At 42.8% G+C, this 16,875-nt stretch overlaps 1 protein-coding gene across 2 annotated transcripts in view; it reads left to right on the plus strand.

Annotated features, from left to right (window-relative positions):
• LOC118391096 (cell surface glycoprotein MUC18-like) overlaps positions 1-16,875 on the plus strand; it is a 68,231-nt gene that overhangs the window by 34,501 nt on the left and 16,855 nt on the right. For both annotated transcript variants that reach the window (XM_035782115.2, XM_035782114.2), the window contains exon 2: positions 15,614-15,738. In XM_035782115.2, the coding sequence (XP_035638008.1) occupies positions 15,614-15,738 (125 nt within the window). The remainder of the gene's footprint in view (positions 1-15,613; positions 15,739-16,875) is intronic.

Below are 16,875 nucleotides of genomic sequence, written 5' to 3' on the forward strand. Positions count from 1 at the left end.
CTCTGAATGGCACACATACACAATTCATGTCTCAATTGTCTGAAGGCTTAAAATCCTTCTTTAACCTGTCTCCTCCCCTTCATCTAAACTGATTGAAGTGGATTTAACAGGTGACATAAATAATTTATCATAGCTTTCACCTGGATTCACTTGGTCAGTCTGTCATGGAAAGAGCAGGTTTTCTTACTGTTTTGTACACTCAGTGTATATTTTTGTAATGATAATTGTTGTAATGATAAGTCTTTGCTGTACTGTTGTTTACCGAGCTCAGATTTGTTAGCGTCATGCTTGCACCATTACTACAGCAAACACTGCTTGTTTCTAGTCCAAACAGTTCAAAAGATCAAGGCATGATTGTTTTAATGATGCATCGTTCCTACAACGGCTGATAATATTAGGTTGTTAAGCAATATGAAATATAGAGGAAAAAATGACAGAAAGCGTACAATTGATTGAACATGAAATGGATTTTAATATTATTGAATTATAGGGCTATAGGCTTATGTAGCCTACTGTATTTATATTGGAATGCAGTCATCGGTTTTTATTTGAAGCATCTTTTAATCATTCTCTTGTTTGGAAAAGTAGCTGCTGCTTTTGCAACAGCTAATGGGGATCCGAATATAATACGAAATACCAAAATAATTGCACAGACATTGGCAACTTTGTATTTGTAGTCATCTTCATTCTAATGTTACCTGCGGTCACAGATAGACAAACATCTTGATTCTATGTTTAGCTAGGATATTCTGGGCAAATAAGCATCTAATGACGCACTTAGCTGTTCTACGAGTGGTCTGAGGGTTTTCATGGGCAACTTTAGTAACACCACTGCTGAAATTGTTTTATTTAGAGCCCATGACTCTTAAATACATTTTTATAAGGGTGTATTTTGTGATAGATCCATCTCTTGTCTTGCTCAACAGTGACTAACTTCCTGAGGAAAACATTGGGCATACAAACAAAGCATTACATAGGACCCCACATTACAACGCTTTGAGCCATTCAGTAGTAGTATAAAGGAATTTTCTCAGCAAATGCTCAGCTGTGGAGAAAAATGAATGCTAGTGGGGAAGTATATTGGCTACTCTTCGATTTCCCCATATCAATGACTTTCCAGCTTGTTCTCTGGCTCGCCTCCAGTTCAGCAGGGCATCGACTGGGGCTGACAGTGGAATTGATGGGACAAAAACTAATTGGCAAGGCATCACAGAAACACTTCCTTGAATCAGTGCCCACTTTGCCTTGCCTCCAAAAGCTCCAATTTACAGTATATACATTTTAACACTTCTACTTTAATATATTTTTTCCTGAAATGAGCATTCCACTTTTATCGTGCTGACTCAGTTGTATACTCTAGACTATGTGTACTACGTTTGCATATAATGTTCAGTTTTGTTCATACTGCACATTTTTTGGATGAAAGGGCTCGACTGGTCTAGACTTCAGGCTAAGAGAGTTAGCATATCACAGGGACGGCCTTGGATTGCTTCCTAATTGAATAACTTAATTTGGTGATACAAGCCTCAAACATCTAAGAATATTTCTTTATGCAGAAATTGCTCTGATTTGATAAAACTGAAAGGAGCATGGGAAAAAAACATAAAAGAATGTAGATCCATTGCGCTGCAGAGCTATTTTTGATAATAATAATAATAATAATAATACTTGTCATAGTTTCCAGGAACCCCCCATTGTCTCATGTCGGTATTAATCCGTATGATAACTCACAAACGCTCAAGGGATTTCTAAATAGAAGTTTGGCTATAATATCCTATCCTAACATTCAAAAATGTTACCAAGGTGACATTGTCCACTGAAGCCCCTTTCATCCTAAAAAGAGTCAGATAATGTTAACAAAAACCATAAACCTGTAGTTAACTTTGAACAAAAGTATTCACTACCTAATTATACATCTAGCTAAGGCATTTTGTGGTTGTAGAATCTGTATTTATGAACATTTAAATGTACACAAAAATGAGCTAGCTGGCTAGTGTCTGCTTGCTGAACCAGTCTCAAATCAATCCATATGAAATGAAAGGGATGCTAACAACTCCAGTTCACACACTCAATGCTGAATACTCCCTCTGGCTAGTTATAGATACATTCTGATTCTTAGAATAGTCCCAATATTTGGTGATGTGCATCAACAAGCTGGCAAACTATATACCATAATGGCTATTCAAACAAGCTAGCACTAGGCTGCTTGTTTGCTCAGCTGATCGAGCATGGTTTGCCGTAGTGAGTGATTTTTTGAGTTTGGAACTAATGTAGGGGTCTCCATCAGGTCGATCGCAAGCCACCTGTAGCTCACAGCCCACCTATGAGTAGGTCGCCAAACAATTACGGAAAGTAGGCCTGTATGCAATGTTTCATCGCAAAATGTCATAAACAAATATCACAAGTATTCGACACCACAAGCTCCCAGCTACTATCCTAGCTACTAAAATATAAAACAACATTTGGGAAAAAATCTCACATTTTATAGGGCCCCCCTTAGAATGGTTTATGAACCATTATTTTACCAAGTATATTGACAGAACACACACTGCACAAATGACGCCATCTGAGGTCAGACAATGGGAACCCCAAATAAAGACATTGCTGTTGCCCTATGATGAAGAACAGTCGCTTAGTTATTCTTAAGGTCGACTAGGCCCACAGATGAAGGGGATAGTTGTGTATCTTTGAACTTGACGTTTCAAAGAGACGATAAAGCTCCTTAAATATCAAATCCTCCCCTTCCTCTCCCCTGATATTAGACACTGTTAAAAGATCACGAGTGAATCAAAGTGGTGTGTTGGTGTGCATACTGATTATCTGTTGCAATTGCTTGTGCTGAAGTGATTCATATACCAGCTTCAGTGCACACTTAAAAAGGAGCCCTTTCCCTCTTGAGAATTTTGGGATAGTGGCCCAAAGCTATTACATCCAATAATTCAATCTTGCTGCTATCTCTCTGATTCAGAATGCAGAAGACACATTTCAGTTGAATGTATTCAGTTGTACAACTGACTAGGTATCCCCCTTTCCCTTTAGAGCAGGACTTGCAGAACGGGAATCGGATCCTGACTTTTTCTCAGTTACCCATTCTTCCCATCATCACAATGCTTGACAAAATCACACACTGTTAATTACACAGATAGCCTTTGGTTGCTTGTTGAGGATATGTTGAGTTAGATAAAAGCACTTCCCTTCAAAAACATTGTGCTTTGCCCCCCCAAAGGCAATGTAGTGTAATCCTTCAAAAGTCTAACTCTTCAAACCAAAGACAGGCCACTTTAAAAGGCACTAGCTGTAAGTGTAAATCTGAAGAATAATAGGACCCGTACACTCAAACCAGGCTTCCTTTTCTTGCCACAGGGAACATAGACATTATGGATTACACCTTTAAACTGAGAGACTGATTAGTTCATGAGTTCAGTAGTATTGAATAGTGTTAATAAAGACTATCCCTTATCCTATGACAGCATAATGACATATTCAAACAGACCAGCGGCTATGTATTGTCTACAAAACAGTAGGCTACATAAAGTTGCTCTTAAATCCAAGTTATAATAATAATAATAATACATTTAATTTGTAAAGCTTTTCTCACATCCAAGACGCAATTTAAAAAATAAATAATAATAAAAACAATCCAAAACACAGAACATAGAACACAGACAACAATCACAGGTGTCGTCAGATCCGGAGGACATGAGACCAGAATTAGGACAGAGAATCTGCAGCGCTAATAGTGTCTGGAAGTGCGTTCCATGGCGCGGCTATTATGGATTAAGCTAAAGGCATATCCAGTTAAAAGCACCATAGCACCTGCTGTTGACATCCCAGTGGGGGACATTAACCAAGCCGGTTTCCGTGAAACTTCTGCAGAGAAACCTCTGAACAGATCCCTCTGAATGAGGGGGAAAGGAAGTGCAGGATTTATTATGGGCACAGGTGTGGCTGGTGTGGGAGAGCAAAATAAAAACTTGAGAGAGAGAGAACAGTGTCAGTCAGTGTGTGGTCCATTGCCTCTCCTCTACTTTCTCACCGTTGTTCCCCCTCTGCCCACCTCCACCCCCTCCTCCACCACTATCCATTAAATCACTTGACAAATGGCCAGGCGACAGGTGTCAATAGGAGAGTTCTCTGTCCCCAGCTGCTCCTGTCTTGAGCTTGGGAGTCTGAGAGATGTTCCCATTGTTGCAGCTGCCCATGTCAGTGTGAACCCCACCTCTCTATCTATCCCAGGACTACCTCGTCCTCTCTCCCTGCGCAGCGTGACATGGGCCACCCAGCGGACTGGAGCGGCAGCCATAATAGTAGCATCGTTCTAGGTATTGGCATGGCGCTTAGTCATTACAACATAGTCTGGAGCTGTTGATATTATTTCCGCCACAGTGGATTTAGTTCCAGTCACAAGTTTAGATGTACAAAAGATATGAAAAGGAAAGCGCTTAACATTTTGATATGAAAGTCTGTGACTTGGAGTTATGAAAACAGTCTATGTCATTGAGCTTGACATTGTCTGACTGGTAGTGGATTAATTTGAGGTAAAGGAGGCTGTATTTTTGCTCCTGGAGTTGAGACTCTGTTTCAAGGGGGAACATGGGCAATTTCTTGTGAAAACAGAAGTGGTTGTAGGACTTCCAAGTCCTGTCGTTTAGTACTAGGCTGTTTGAGGCTGCTGTAAACAGTGCTTAGGGCGGAATGGGAGCAACGAGTGCAATACACTGAGGGGTACGAGGAGAAAACCAACAGTTGTTTTTTAAACTTTCACCTTTGGCACTTGCTGGTGGGGAGAGAGGCTTGGGATTGGTAGGCTGCTGAAACAGCTCCAGGCAACAGGATTCACACAAACCTTTCCAGTGCCAAACCAAAATGTTAAATACTGAATTCTCCTGTCGAGCTTGACCTACTATTTCAGTCCAAATCAAGCCATTCAAAGCCCACACAGGCCCTGTCTCCCAAAACATTGTTTGGTGGTTTGGGGCTGTATACCTCTAAAACTGCCAATCTTAATTTAAACACGGAAAGAACTCACCTACTCACTGCGTGTTCATAATCCTCAAGACCAGGCTTATCCAAAGCCCCATTAAAGAATTCCTGTAAAAGACAAGATTAGAATTCAGACTAGCCCAGGCTCTCATTAGCTGACAGCCGGGAGTTTGAGAATGGGGGGGTTTGGGGGTACTAGTCCCCCCCACCCCCTCATTAACGCTATGGTGCACCTGTGATCAATCTGCTATTCTCTTTGAGGTCATTAAACCCTTGTGGCGGGGGTTCATAGAACTGGAGATATGCTGCTGGTTGATCCTCATTTCGGGTGTGTCTCTGACCGGGTGACAGCGTCCTGACGTCTGATCGATAGGATAAAAGGACGGGTGTATGCAGATTGGTCTTTGTTGTGTGACTGGTAGAAGCAGGCTGAGAGTTCTACCAGCACAAGAGGGATTGGTTGATTGATGTAGCAGCACACACACAGGCCGACAGCAGCCCACATCCAGAGGATGGGAATGTTGGAGACATGCCAGAGAGGCTGGAGTCAGATTATTGGCGAGGTCGTACTGGAAACCATAGCGCTCTTTATATCTGGTTCATTTGATGGTTTTCAGTGTATTTCATGCTGAAAATACATAGAATACTTTGTCCAAAGTAAAGATAAAAGCCACCGAAGGCCAGTGGGTTTGATTCCTCAGCTCCTCCACCCTTTCCTCTCTCCTCTAGGACCTTTCTGAGAGTATCTATTACATTGGTAACCACAGGCCTGTGCACAGAGACAATGAAATCTTTTGTCAGGTTCCTGTGAGGCTGCTGTCATGAGAGCTGACGTGAAGCAGGGATTCTATTTATAGGGTTGTAATAACGTCACATGCAAACGTCTGATATGCGTTGTATATTTGCCACGGGCCACCTGACCTTTCTGCTTTAATGTCAGTCAAGCTTGTCTGTCAAGCTTGTCCAAGTGCTTTTAATTCTAGATAGAATATGAATCGCCTTAATCAGTTTAGGGTTGTCTACCTGGAAAAACATGTTAATGTCACTCTTGACTTCTGTACATTTTCCAGCCCCTTTTTGGATCATTATGACCTAAGGCTAGATTTATGATCTCTGGAGAGACTGTGAAAATACATAAAATTGAGAGAAGCCAAAAGGACCAAGAAAACCAAGCTGGAAAATAAAGTTAATTAATAGATCAATGAGAAAGAGAGTTCCAAATAGGCCTGGGCGGTATCCAGATTGTCATACCTTCATACCTACCTTGTGCAATCCTGGGATATTTGGTAATACTGGCACTGGACACAGGGGGTGCTATTTTCAATCAAGTACATGTAAAATGTCATAGTGAATGCTAGCTAAATGCTAAGAAACACATGCAAACATTTTATACAGTCTCTGAAATAAACTATGTGCAGGACAGACAGACATCCCAGCTAATAAAGTTTTTTTTTTCTCACCTTTATTTAACCAGGTAGGCCAGTTGAGAACAAGTTCTCATTTACAACTGCGACCTGGCCAAGATAAAGCAAAGCAGTGCGACACAAACAACAGCACAGAGTTACACATTACACAAGTTAAAGAAATAACAACAAAATGTTACTAACAGTGTGCTGCACAGACTAAAAAAATATTAGACAGCAAGGGCCGTCTGAGTGTGGTGTCAGGAAAACAACCTCTCACTCAATGTCATCAAAACAAAGGAGATGATCGTGGAAACAGCGTCGGCAGGACAGGACACTAGAGGACAAGGTGAAAAGTTTTAAGTTCCTCGGCGTACACATCACAAACAGTGTTGTGAATAAGGCGCAACAGCACCTCTTCAACCTCAGGAGGCTGAAAAAATTTGTCTTGTCACATAAAACACTCACAAACTTTTACAGATGCACAATCGGGAGCATCTTGTCGGGCTGTATCACCGCCTGGCCCACAACTGTAAGGCTCTCCAGATGGTAGTGCGGTCTGCCCAAAGCATTACTGGGGGCAAACTACCTGTCCTCCAGGACACCTACACTACCCAATGTCACAGGAAGGCCAAAAAGATCATCAAGGACAAAAACCACCCAAGCCACTGCCTGTTCACCCCGCTATCATCCAGAAGGCGAGGTCAGTACAGGTGCATCAAAGCTGGGACCAAGAGACTGAAAACAGCTTCTATCTGAAGGCCATCAGACTGTTAAACAGCCATCACTAACATTGAGTGGCTGCTGCCAACATACTGACTCAAATCTCTGGCCAGTTTAATAAATGTAATAAATGGATTTAATAAAGGTATAACTAGTCACTTTAAATAACGCCATTTTAATGATGTCTACATATCCTACTTCATGTAGACATTCTGTACCATCTACTGCATCTTGCCTATGCTGCATGGCCATCGCTCATCCAGGTATTTATATGTACATATTCTTATTCATCCCTTTACATTTGTATGTTTAAGGTAGTTGTTGTGAATTTGTTAGATTACTTGTTAGATATTACTGCACTGTCAGAACTAGAAGGTCAAGCATTTCTTTACACTGCATTAACATCTGCTAACCATGTGAATGTGACCAATAACGTTTGATTTGATTTGACATGTTTGATGTGGACCATTACTTCTGTCACGCCTGCTCCCAATTTTCCCCCCTGGAGCTTGAGGGAGCACCTGCGTCTGGCCCTGGCTCAGACCCACCCTCCTGGGGAGATTTGTGCCAGAGTGTAGTTCACAAAGCCAGGGAAGACCAGTACGTCAAGGGGGTTTGATTTCTCCAGTCTAGGTGTGTGTGTGTGTGTGTGTGTGTGTGTGTGTGTGTGTGTGTGTGTGTGTGTGTGTGTGTGTGTGTGTGTGTGTGTGTGTGTGTGTGTGTGTGTGTGTGTGTAGCACACTGCGAGAACAGAGCTGAGGCTAAGGGTCACTTTGATCTCAGGTGGGTGCTGTGTGGACTCCCCCGGGTGTTTCAGTGGGACCAGGGGGTGCTGTTTAAAGTTCTGAGGGGGCCATCACTGCCTAACTGTCACCCCGGGTTACATGCCAGCCCCACAAACTGACCCCTTTGACTTCCTGAGGTGGCTTAGAACCACCAGGTATGCCATTTTTAAACCACACTACCTAGAACACATGGTGTTTGAAGAACAACAGAAGGAATCACCATTTCCTGGATAGGCTTTGGTATCACACGTCAATAGGAATCAATAGAAAACTACAGACGCTCCGTCTGGGAATGAGAAAGCAGCATAACAGCTCCTCTTTGGAAAGTGTGTCGCTGAGCTATATGGGTAGCCATTTTTAAACCACACTACCTAGAACACATGGTGTTTGAAGAACAACAGAAGGAATCACCATTTCCTGGATAGGCTTTGGTGACTCTAAAGATGTGAAGGTTAGATCAGTGTGTTGTAATTAAGAGGATCACACGTCAATAGGAATCAATAGAAAACTACAGACGTCATAGTAACCGTCTGGGAATGAGAAAGCCTCAGCATAACAGCTCCTCTTTGGAAAGTGTGTCGCTGAGCTATATGGGTAGTTGGTGCAGGCAATGCCCCTAAGCAGAAGAAGTCTGAGAGTCAGAGGCAGGGAAAACCACCATGGGGCCCCAGGCACATAAACGTTATACCTCCACTTACATTAGTCGCCCCATATTACCACAATTTTACATGATATCAAATCCAAATGTATTTGTCACATACACATGGTTAGCAGATGTTAATGCGAGTGTAGCGAAATGCTTGTGCTTCTAGTTCCAACAGTGCAGTAATATCTAACAAGTAATCTAACAATTCCCCAACAACTACCTAAAACTCACAAATCTAAAGGGGTGAATTAGAATATGTACATATAAGTATATGGATGAGCGATGGCCGAGCGGCATAGGCAAGGTGCAGTAGATGGTATAAAATACAGTATATACAGTGGGGCAAAAAAGTATTTAGTCAGCCACCAACTGTGCAAGTTCTCCCACTTAAAAAAAATGTCATCATAGGTACACTTCAACTATGACAGACAAAATGAGAAAAAAAATCCAGAAAATCACATTGTTGGATTTTTCATGAATTTATTTGCAAATTATGGTGGAAAATAAGCATTTGCTCACCTACAAACAAGCAAGATTTCTGGCTCTCACAGACCTGTTACTTCTTCTTTAAGAGGCACCTCTGTCCTCCACTCGTTACCTGTATTAATGGCACCTGTTTGAACTTGTTATCAGTATAAAAGACACCTGTCCACAACCTCAAACAGTCACACTCCAAACACCACTATGGCAAAGACCAGAGAGCTGTCAAAGGACACCAGAAACAAAATTGTAGACCTACACCAGGCTGGGAAGACTGAATCTGCAATAGGTAAGCAGCTTGGTTTGAAGAAATCAACTGTGGGAGCAATTATTAGGAAATGGAAGACATACAAGACCACTGATAATCTCCCTCGATCTCCCTCGATCCAAAATATAACTTTTTGGTAAAAACTCAACTCGTCGTGTTTGGAGGACAAAGAATGCTGAGTTGCATCCAAAGAACACCATACCTACTGTGAAGCATGGGGGTGGAAACCTCATGCTTTGGGGCTGTTTTTCTGCAAAGGGACCAGGACGACTGATCCGTGTAAAGGAAAGAATGAATGGGGCCATGTATCGTGAGATTTTGAGTGAAAACCTCTTTCCATCAGCAAGGGCATTGAAGATGAAATGTGGCTGGGACTTTCAGCGTGACAATGATCCCAAACACACCGCCCGGGCAACGAAGGAAGAAGCATGCTTCGCAAGAAGCATTTCAAGGTCCTGGAGTGGCCTAGCCAGTCTCCAGATCTCAACCCCATAGAACATCTTTGGAGGGAGTTGAAAGTCCGTGTTGCCCAGCAACAGCCCCAAAACATCACTGCTCTAGAGGAGATCTGCATGGAGGAATGGGCCAAAATACCAGCAACATTGTGTGAAAACCTTGTGAAGACTTACAGAAAACGTTTGACCTCTGTCATTGCCAACAAAGGGTATATAACAAAGTATTGAGATAAACTTTTGTTATTGACCAAATACTTATTTTCCACCATAATTTGCAAATAAATTCATTAAAAATCCTACAATGTGATTTTCTGGATTTTTTTTTCTCATTTTGTCTGTCATAGTTGATGGAAAATTACAGGCCTCATCTTTTTAAGTGGGAAAACTTGCACAATTGGTGGCTGACTAAATACTTTTTTGCCCCATTGTACATGTGATATGAGTAATGTAAGATATGTAAACATTATTAAAGTGGCGTTACTTCCTGACGGTCCGCCCCCAGGTGGTGAGGGCAACAACATCTCCACCCCGCTGATCCTCAACACTGGGGCCCCACAAGGGTGCGTTCTGAGCTCTCTCCTGTACTCCCTGTTCACCCACGACTGCGTGGCCACGCACGCCTCCAACTCAATCATCAAGTTGTAGGCTTGATTACCAACAACGACGAGACGGCCTACAGGGAGGAGGTGAGGGCCCTCGGAGTGTGGTGTCAGGAAAATAACCTCACACTCAACGTCAACAAAACTAAGGAGATGATTGTGGACTTCAGGAAACAGCAGAGGGAACACCCCCCTATCCACATCGATGGAACAGTAGTGGAGAGGGTAGCAAGTTTTAAGTTCCTCGGCATACATATCACAGACAAACTGAATTGGTCCACTCACACAGACAACATCGTGAAGAAATTCGGCTTGTCACCAAAAGCACTCACAAACTTCTACAGATGCACAATCGAGAGCATCCTGGCGGGCTGTATCACCGCCTGGTACGGCAACTGCTCCGCCCACAACCGTAAGGCTCTCCAGAGGGTAGTGAGGTCTGCACAACGCATCACCGGGGGCAAACTACCTGCCCTCCAGGACACCTACACCACCCGATGTTACAGGAAGGCCATAAAGATCATCAAGGACAACAACCACCCGAGCCACTGCCTGTTCACCCTGCTATCATCCAGAAGGTGAGGTCAGTACAGGTGCATCAACGCTGGGACCGAGAGACTGAAAAACAGCTTCTATCTCAAGGCCATCAGACTGTTAAACAGCCACCACTAACATTGAGTGGCTGCTGCCAACACACTGACACTGACTGACTCAACTCCAGCCACTTTAATAATGGGAATTGATGGGAAATTATGTAAAATATATCACTAGCCTCTTTAAACAATGCTACCTAATATAATGTTACATACCCTACATTATTCATCTCATATGCATACGTATATACTGTACTCTATATCATCTACTGCATCCTTATGTAATACATGTATCACTAGCCACTTTAACTATGCCACTTTGTTTACATACTCATCTCATGTGTATATACTGTACTCGATACCATCTACTGTATCTTGCCTATGCTGCTCTGTACCATCACTCATTCATATATCTTTATGTACATATTCTTTATCCCCTTACACTGTGTATAAGACAGTAGTTTTGGAATTGTTAGTTAGATTACTTGTTGGTTATTACTGCATTGTCGGAACTAGAAGCACAAGCATTTCGCTACACTCGCATTAACATCTGCTAACCATGTGTATGTGACAAATAAAATTTGATTTGATTTGTTATTTAAAGTGGCATTGTTTAAAGTGACTTGTGATCCATTTATTAAAGTGGCCAGTGATTGGGTCTCAATGTAGGCAGCAGCCTCTCTGAGTTAGTGATTGCTGTTTTGCAGTCTGATGGACTTGAGATAGAAGCTGTTTTTCAGTCTCTTGATCCCAGCTTTGATGCACCTGTACTGACCTCGCCTTCTGGATGGTAGCAGTGTGAACAGGCACTGGTTATCTGCCACAACATACATATTGCACTATTTCATGCCTGGCTAGACATGGAGGGATTAAGCTATATCTCCCATTTAAATAGCTTTAATTTCTATTGCCACAGGTGATTTGTGTGTGTTGTCGTCAACGGTTGGCAGAGGCAGGGTGGGTCTGTTACCATGGATAAGGAGGATGACGAGGAACAGCTGGAGCTTTAATGGAGCTCAGATGGGCCTGCAACCCAAGCTGATCCGCTTTGTCAGTGAGGGAGGTGCACAGAAGCTAATGTTGAGACTACCGTGATTAGCTTCTAATGCTATTGTCTGCGTATTAGGTGTGTAATGACCGACTGTATGCAAGACCCCCCTCAAACAATCCATGCGACACTTCCCATTGTCTCAGTGCTATTGTCTGCAATGCCTCTGACTGTTAACAATGCAGCTTGGATTCAATGGGCAATGTTCCCTAAGAACGGGACAAATTGTAAATCTCCTTGGTACACCCCCCTCCATTGCCTCTGTGACAGCCCAGCAGTTTCGGGCCTCATTGCCTCATTTACGGGCCCTGTCAACACGTCCAAATATCCAGTGGCAGTTTCCAGCCAGCAGACTGTGGTAACCATGGACAACACTCTGACTGAGTAGTCCACAGGTGAGGTATGCTGCTGTTGTATCTGTAAGTCTACACAGATAAGGCAGCCCATGTTGGCTTTGGAGTTAAATCCCCCGATTAGTAGATTTTCTGTCCGCATGCTAATCGGATTAGCCCAAAAATGACGAGGCCCAAAGAGATGGAAACTTTGCCCCCTTCTCTCTACTCCTGTTCCGTTATGAGCTAAACCACCACAGCTCAGGAGATAAACAGCAAACAACCTTAGTGGTACGTGACAAATTCCCTGTAACCTCTGAGTTTGAGGTAGACAAACATTCTGGAGAGAAGCAGAGGCTAAGGTCTTACCAGGTGTGGGAACAATGGCGTGTGCGTCTTAGAGCTGACTGAATACAGCCTGGGGCCTCATGGCTCGGAGCGAGGGAAAGAGAGAGAGAGAGAAACCAGATGAGAGACTGGGAGAATTGACACAAATAAGCCCCAACAATCAGGGCCACAATGAGCAGGCTGGTTGCTTGGCGCTGTGGACATGATAAAGAAAGGAAAAAGCAGGCAGGCAAGCAGGCTGACAGTGGGGGTGGGAAAGCTCAATAGGACCAGCGGGATGTGACTGTGAGTTTAATAAGGGCTCTGTAAGTGTGAGCGTGCATGCTTACGTGCGTGTGTGTGTGTGTGTGTGCGTGTCTGCATGCATGCATTTGTGTCTGATTTATAATGACAGATCTGAATATAGTAGTTTGAAAATACTTCCAGAAAGTGCAAATGGTAATGGCTTGTTGGCTTGGACAGACACGCATACCCCGCCCCCCCATACTTGACACATTGGAAAGAAATAACAAAAACAACTGAGCAAACTAGAATGCTATTTTGGCCCTAAACAGAGAGTCCACAGTGGCAGAATACCTGACCACTGTGACTGACCCAACATTAAGGAAAGCTTTGTACAGACTCAGTGACCATAGCCTTGCTCTTGAGAGAGGCCGCCATAGGCAGACGTGGCTCACAAGAGAAGACAGGCTATGTGCACACTGCCCACAAAATGAGGTGGAAACTGAGCTGCACTTCCTAACCTGCTAAATGTATGCCAATATTTGAGACACATATTTCCCTCAGATTACACAGACCCACAAAGAATTCGAAAAACAAATCAAATTTCGATAAACTCATATCTTTTGGGTGAAATATCACAGTATGCCATCACAGCAGCAAGATGTGTGGCCACAAGAAAAGGGCAACCAATGAAGAACAACTGTTGTACAACCCATATTTATGTTGATTTATTTATTTAGTTGTGTATTTATTTATTTGCACATTGTTACAACACTGTATACAGCCATAATATGACATTTTAAATGTCTCTATTCCTTTAGAATATTTGTGAGTGTAATGTTTACTGTTAATTTTGTTTCTCATTTTCTTCTTTTCATTGTTTTTTAAAACTTTTGTTTATAATCTATTTCACTTGCTTTGACAATGCAAACATATTTTCCATGCCAATAAATCCCTGAATTGAATTGAAAAGCTGACTCTGTGTACCAATTGCACCCCCTTACCACTACCAATGTCTGCTCTCCCCTTCCCCTCCACCCAGTCAGGGCTCCTTCTGCCAACATGGAGGAAACCCATTAATACTCCCCGGCTCCCTACCAGCACCAGTCCCCGCCTCCCACATGCTTCCGATTAAGAAGGAAGCCTCTCTCAATTCTCTCTACTTCTCTCCATGCTGAAGGGAAGATGGAGGCTAGAGAAGAGGGTTTGGGGTGAGATTGAGATAGGGGTAGACAGCGAAAGGGGGGGTTGAAATGGAGTGAGAGAAAAAGAAGAAGACGAGGGGGTGTAGATGGGAGGGGGGGGGCATGGTGGCCCCAGTGGACTAGGATCAGGCGAGATAAATGGATGGGGTGGGATGAGGGGAGAAAAACAGGCTGTCTTTGAGCCAGAAAGAGGGGGATGTGCGGGTAGAGAGGGAGAGGAGAACAGAGTGTGGGTCATAGCTTACAAGTCAGTGTGGTGGATTGCTGTGGCACAAAGGGTGGTTCAAGTTTCAAGTTTATGTTTATTTTTCGTATGTACAGGATACACATGGTATGCACAGTCCAACGAAATGCTTACTTGCAGGTTCCCTGTCGATATTGCGACAAAAATAACAAATATTAAAAGATTAAAATTAAAATAAAAAAGTAAATGAGTATAAATACAGGAAGGCACTCAACAATTTACCATACAATATTTACATGTGTGTCGGTGAAGGGGAATTGAAGAGCAAGTATCTCTCCACCATGAATGAGAGGCTTAATTTGAGGCATGTCTCCTTTTCTCTGGCTCAGACAGGGTATTACTATAGATAGAGATCTGTGTGGGGGCTACCTACTGGAGATCACAAGAAGAATGTGGTAACAAAACAACACGTACTGTAAGACTGTCTCAGAGAGTGTCTGTGTGGCTCAGCTCCAATGTAGTGGGAAGAGGCTTGAGAACAACGTTGCCAGATCATTTTGGAAAAGTGACCTTCAGACCAGACATGAGTGTGAAACATGATTATAACCCAATTCAATTAATATTGTATATTTGATTGTTACCTAAACTTACAAAACCCTGCAGTAGCAAACTATATAACTTTCAATTATTTGATTATGGGTATCTGTGTGACCCTAAAGTCTAGACAGATCTGCCAAGAATAGTGCTAGATTCTACATCCTATTAAAAAAACGTTTTTATAATGCTGTTATACATCAAACAGGCTCTATCTTGTGTCTGGTGGTTCTCATGACAATGCTGAGTGGGCCAGTTTTAGGATAGTTTGTTGGCTCGGTCACGGGTTAACAGGGAACACTGCAGTAATTCTTCAGTCTGTGTGTAAAACAAGCCTTTTCTCTGTGCTGGCGGCTGGCGGGTGACACGCTGAAGAGCTGGACACTGCCCAGTGCTCCTGGAGGGACCAGGGTGGGCCCTGCTTCACACATTCCACACATTGTAACATCTCCCCTCTGCCAGCCAGCCACAGTGTCTAGTTCTCACACCGGTTAGAGCGGCCAAAACACAGGTCCCACTGATCCATAGATGATCCATCAGTTTGCAATAGAGTGAACATGCTGGCTTTCACACTGCCTGTGTGTCATTATAGTACTGGCACAATAGGGGTAATGAATTAAAGATTGTCTTTTGAAAACATGAAAAACTTGAAAAATGTGAAGCCTATTTTTGGCCTGCCTTGCATGTTGTTGTGGTCCTTGGTGTGACAAGACACTGATGGTGGTGTTGTGTTTGTTCTTTGCAGCCTGGGCCAAGGTGGACATGACCATGGAGGAGAGTGTGGAGGTGTACCTGGGTGACATAGCAGACATCCCCTGCCAGTATGTCTTCAGTGAGCAGGCCAGAGCAGTCATGATCCAGTGGTTTGTGGTGAGTACTTCTGGACCATTTTCTGCACCCCCTCCTGACTCACCCAGCCACACTCACTCACTCACACACTCACCCACTCACTCAGATGTGTGTGTATATAAGTAAGTGAGTGGAGCTGGAGCGGAGCGTGCCCAATTTGACTGGAGTGCAGAGCGAGATTCCCAAAGGTTGGAGTGTCGGGCTCCTCGCTGCTTGAATTTCGCTCCAGTAGCGCTCACTTCAAGAGCTCAGGGAATGCCTCTATGACTCTACTGTCATAGAGTTCACTAAATATTTTCATAAAGAAACTGATCGAACTCACAGGTGCTAAAGCAAGGTGACTTACAAAGATGAGAACCAAGAGCAAGAGATGGATTGTGGTGATGTAGTGTCCACAACTAAAGAATCATTGTGGAATCTGAAAAGACACATATCCCGAAAGCATGATGGTGTACTTACTACATGCACATGCTAAAAGAAAGGAACAATGTGGGTAGATAACTAAGTGTTTCATTGTAGCAAAGTATTCATAAATAAAAAAATCAGATCTTTTAAACGTTTCATTAATTTTTGTTCTATTATCTATACAATAGGCCATAATTGATTTTGGCCCAATAGGCCTGGTATATTCCAATGTTCAAGGAGCTTTCCATTTTGATCGGGTTATTTTGCCTAAAAATCTTTATGCTTACCTATGTATACACTACCGTTCAAAAGTTTGAGGTCACTTAGATATGTCATTGTTTTTCGAGAAAAAAAAAGAAAAAAATGATGTCTGTCGAAATAACATAAAATATATCAGAAATACGGTGTTGTTAATGTTGTAAATGACTATTGTAGCTGAAAACGTCAGATTTTTAATGGAATATCTACATAGAGACCCATTATCATCAACCATCAGTCCTGTGTTCCAATGGCACGTTGTGTTATCTAATCCAAGTTCATCATTTTGAAAGGCAAATTGAACATTGGAAAACCCTTTTGCAGTTATGTCAGCACAGCTGATTAACGAATCAATAAAACTGGCCTTAGACCAGTTGAGTATCTGGAGCATCAGCATTTGTGGGTTCGATTACAGGCTCAAAATGGCCAGAAACAAAGATCTTTCTTCTGAAACTCGTCAGTCTATTCTTGTTCTGAGAAATGAAGGCTATTCCA

The sequence above is a fragment of the Oncorhynchus keta genome, chromosome 12, assembly GCF_023373465.1.
Source record: "Oncorhynchus keta strain PuntledgeMale-10-30-2019 chromosome 12, Oket_V2, whole genome shotgun sequence".
NCBI lineage: Eukaryota > Metazoa > Chordata > Actinopteri > Salmoniformes > Salmonidae > Oncorhynchus > Oncorhynchus keta.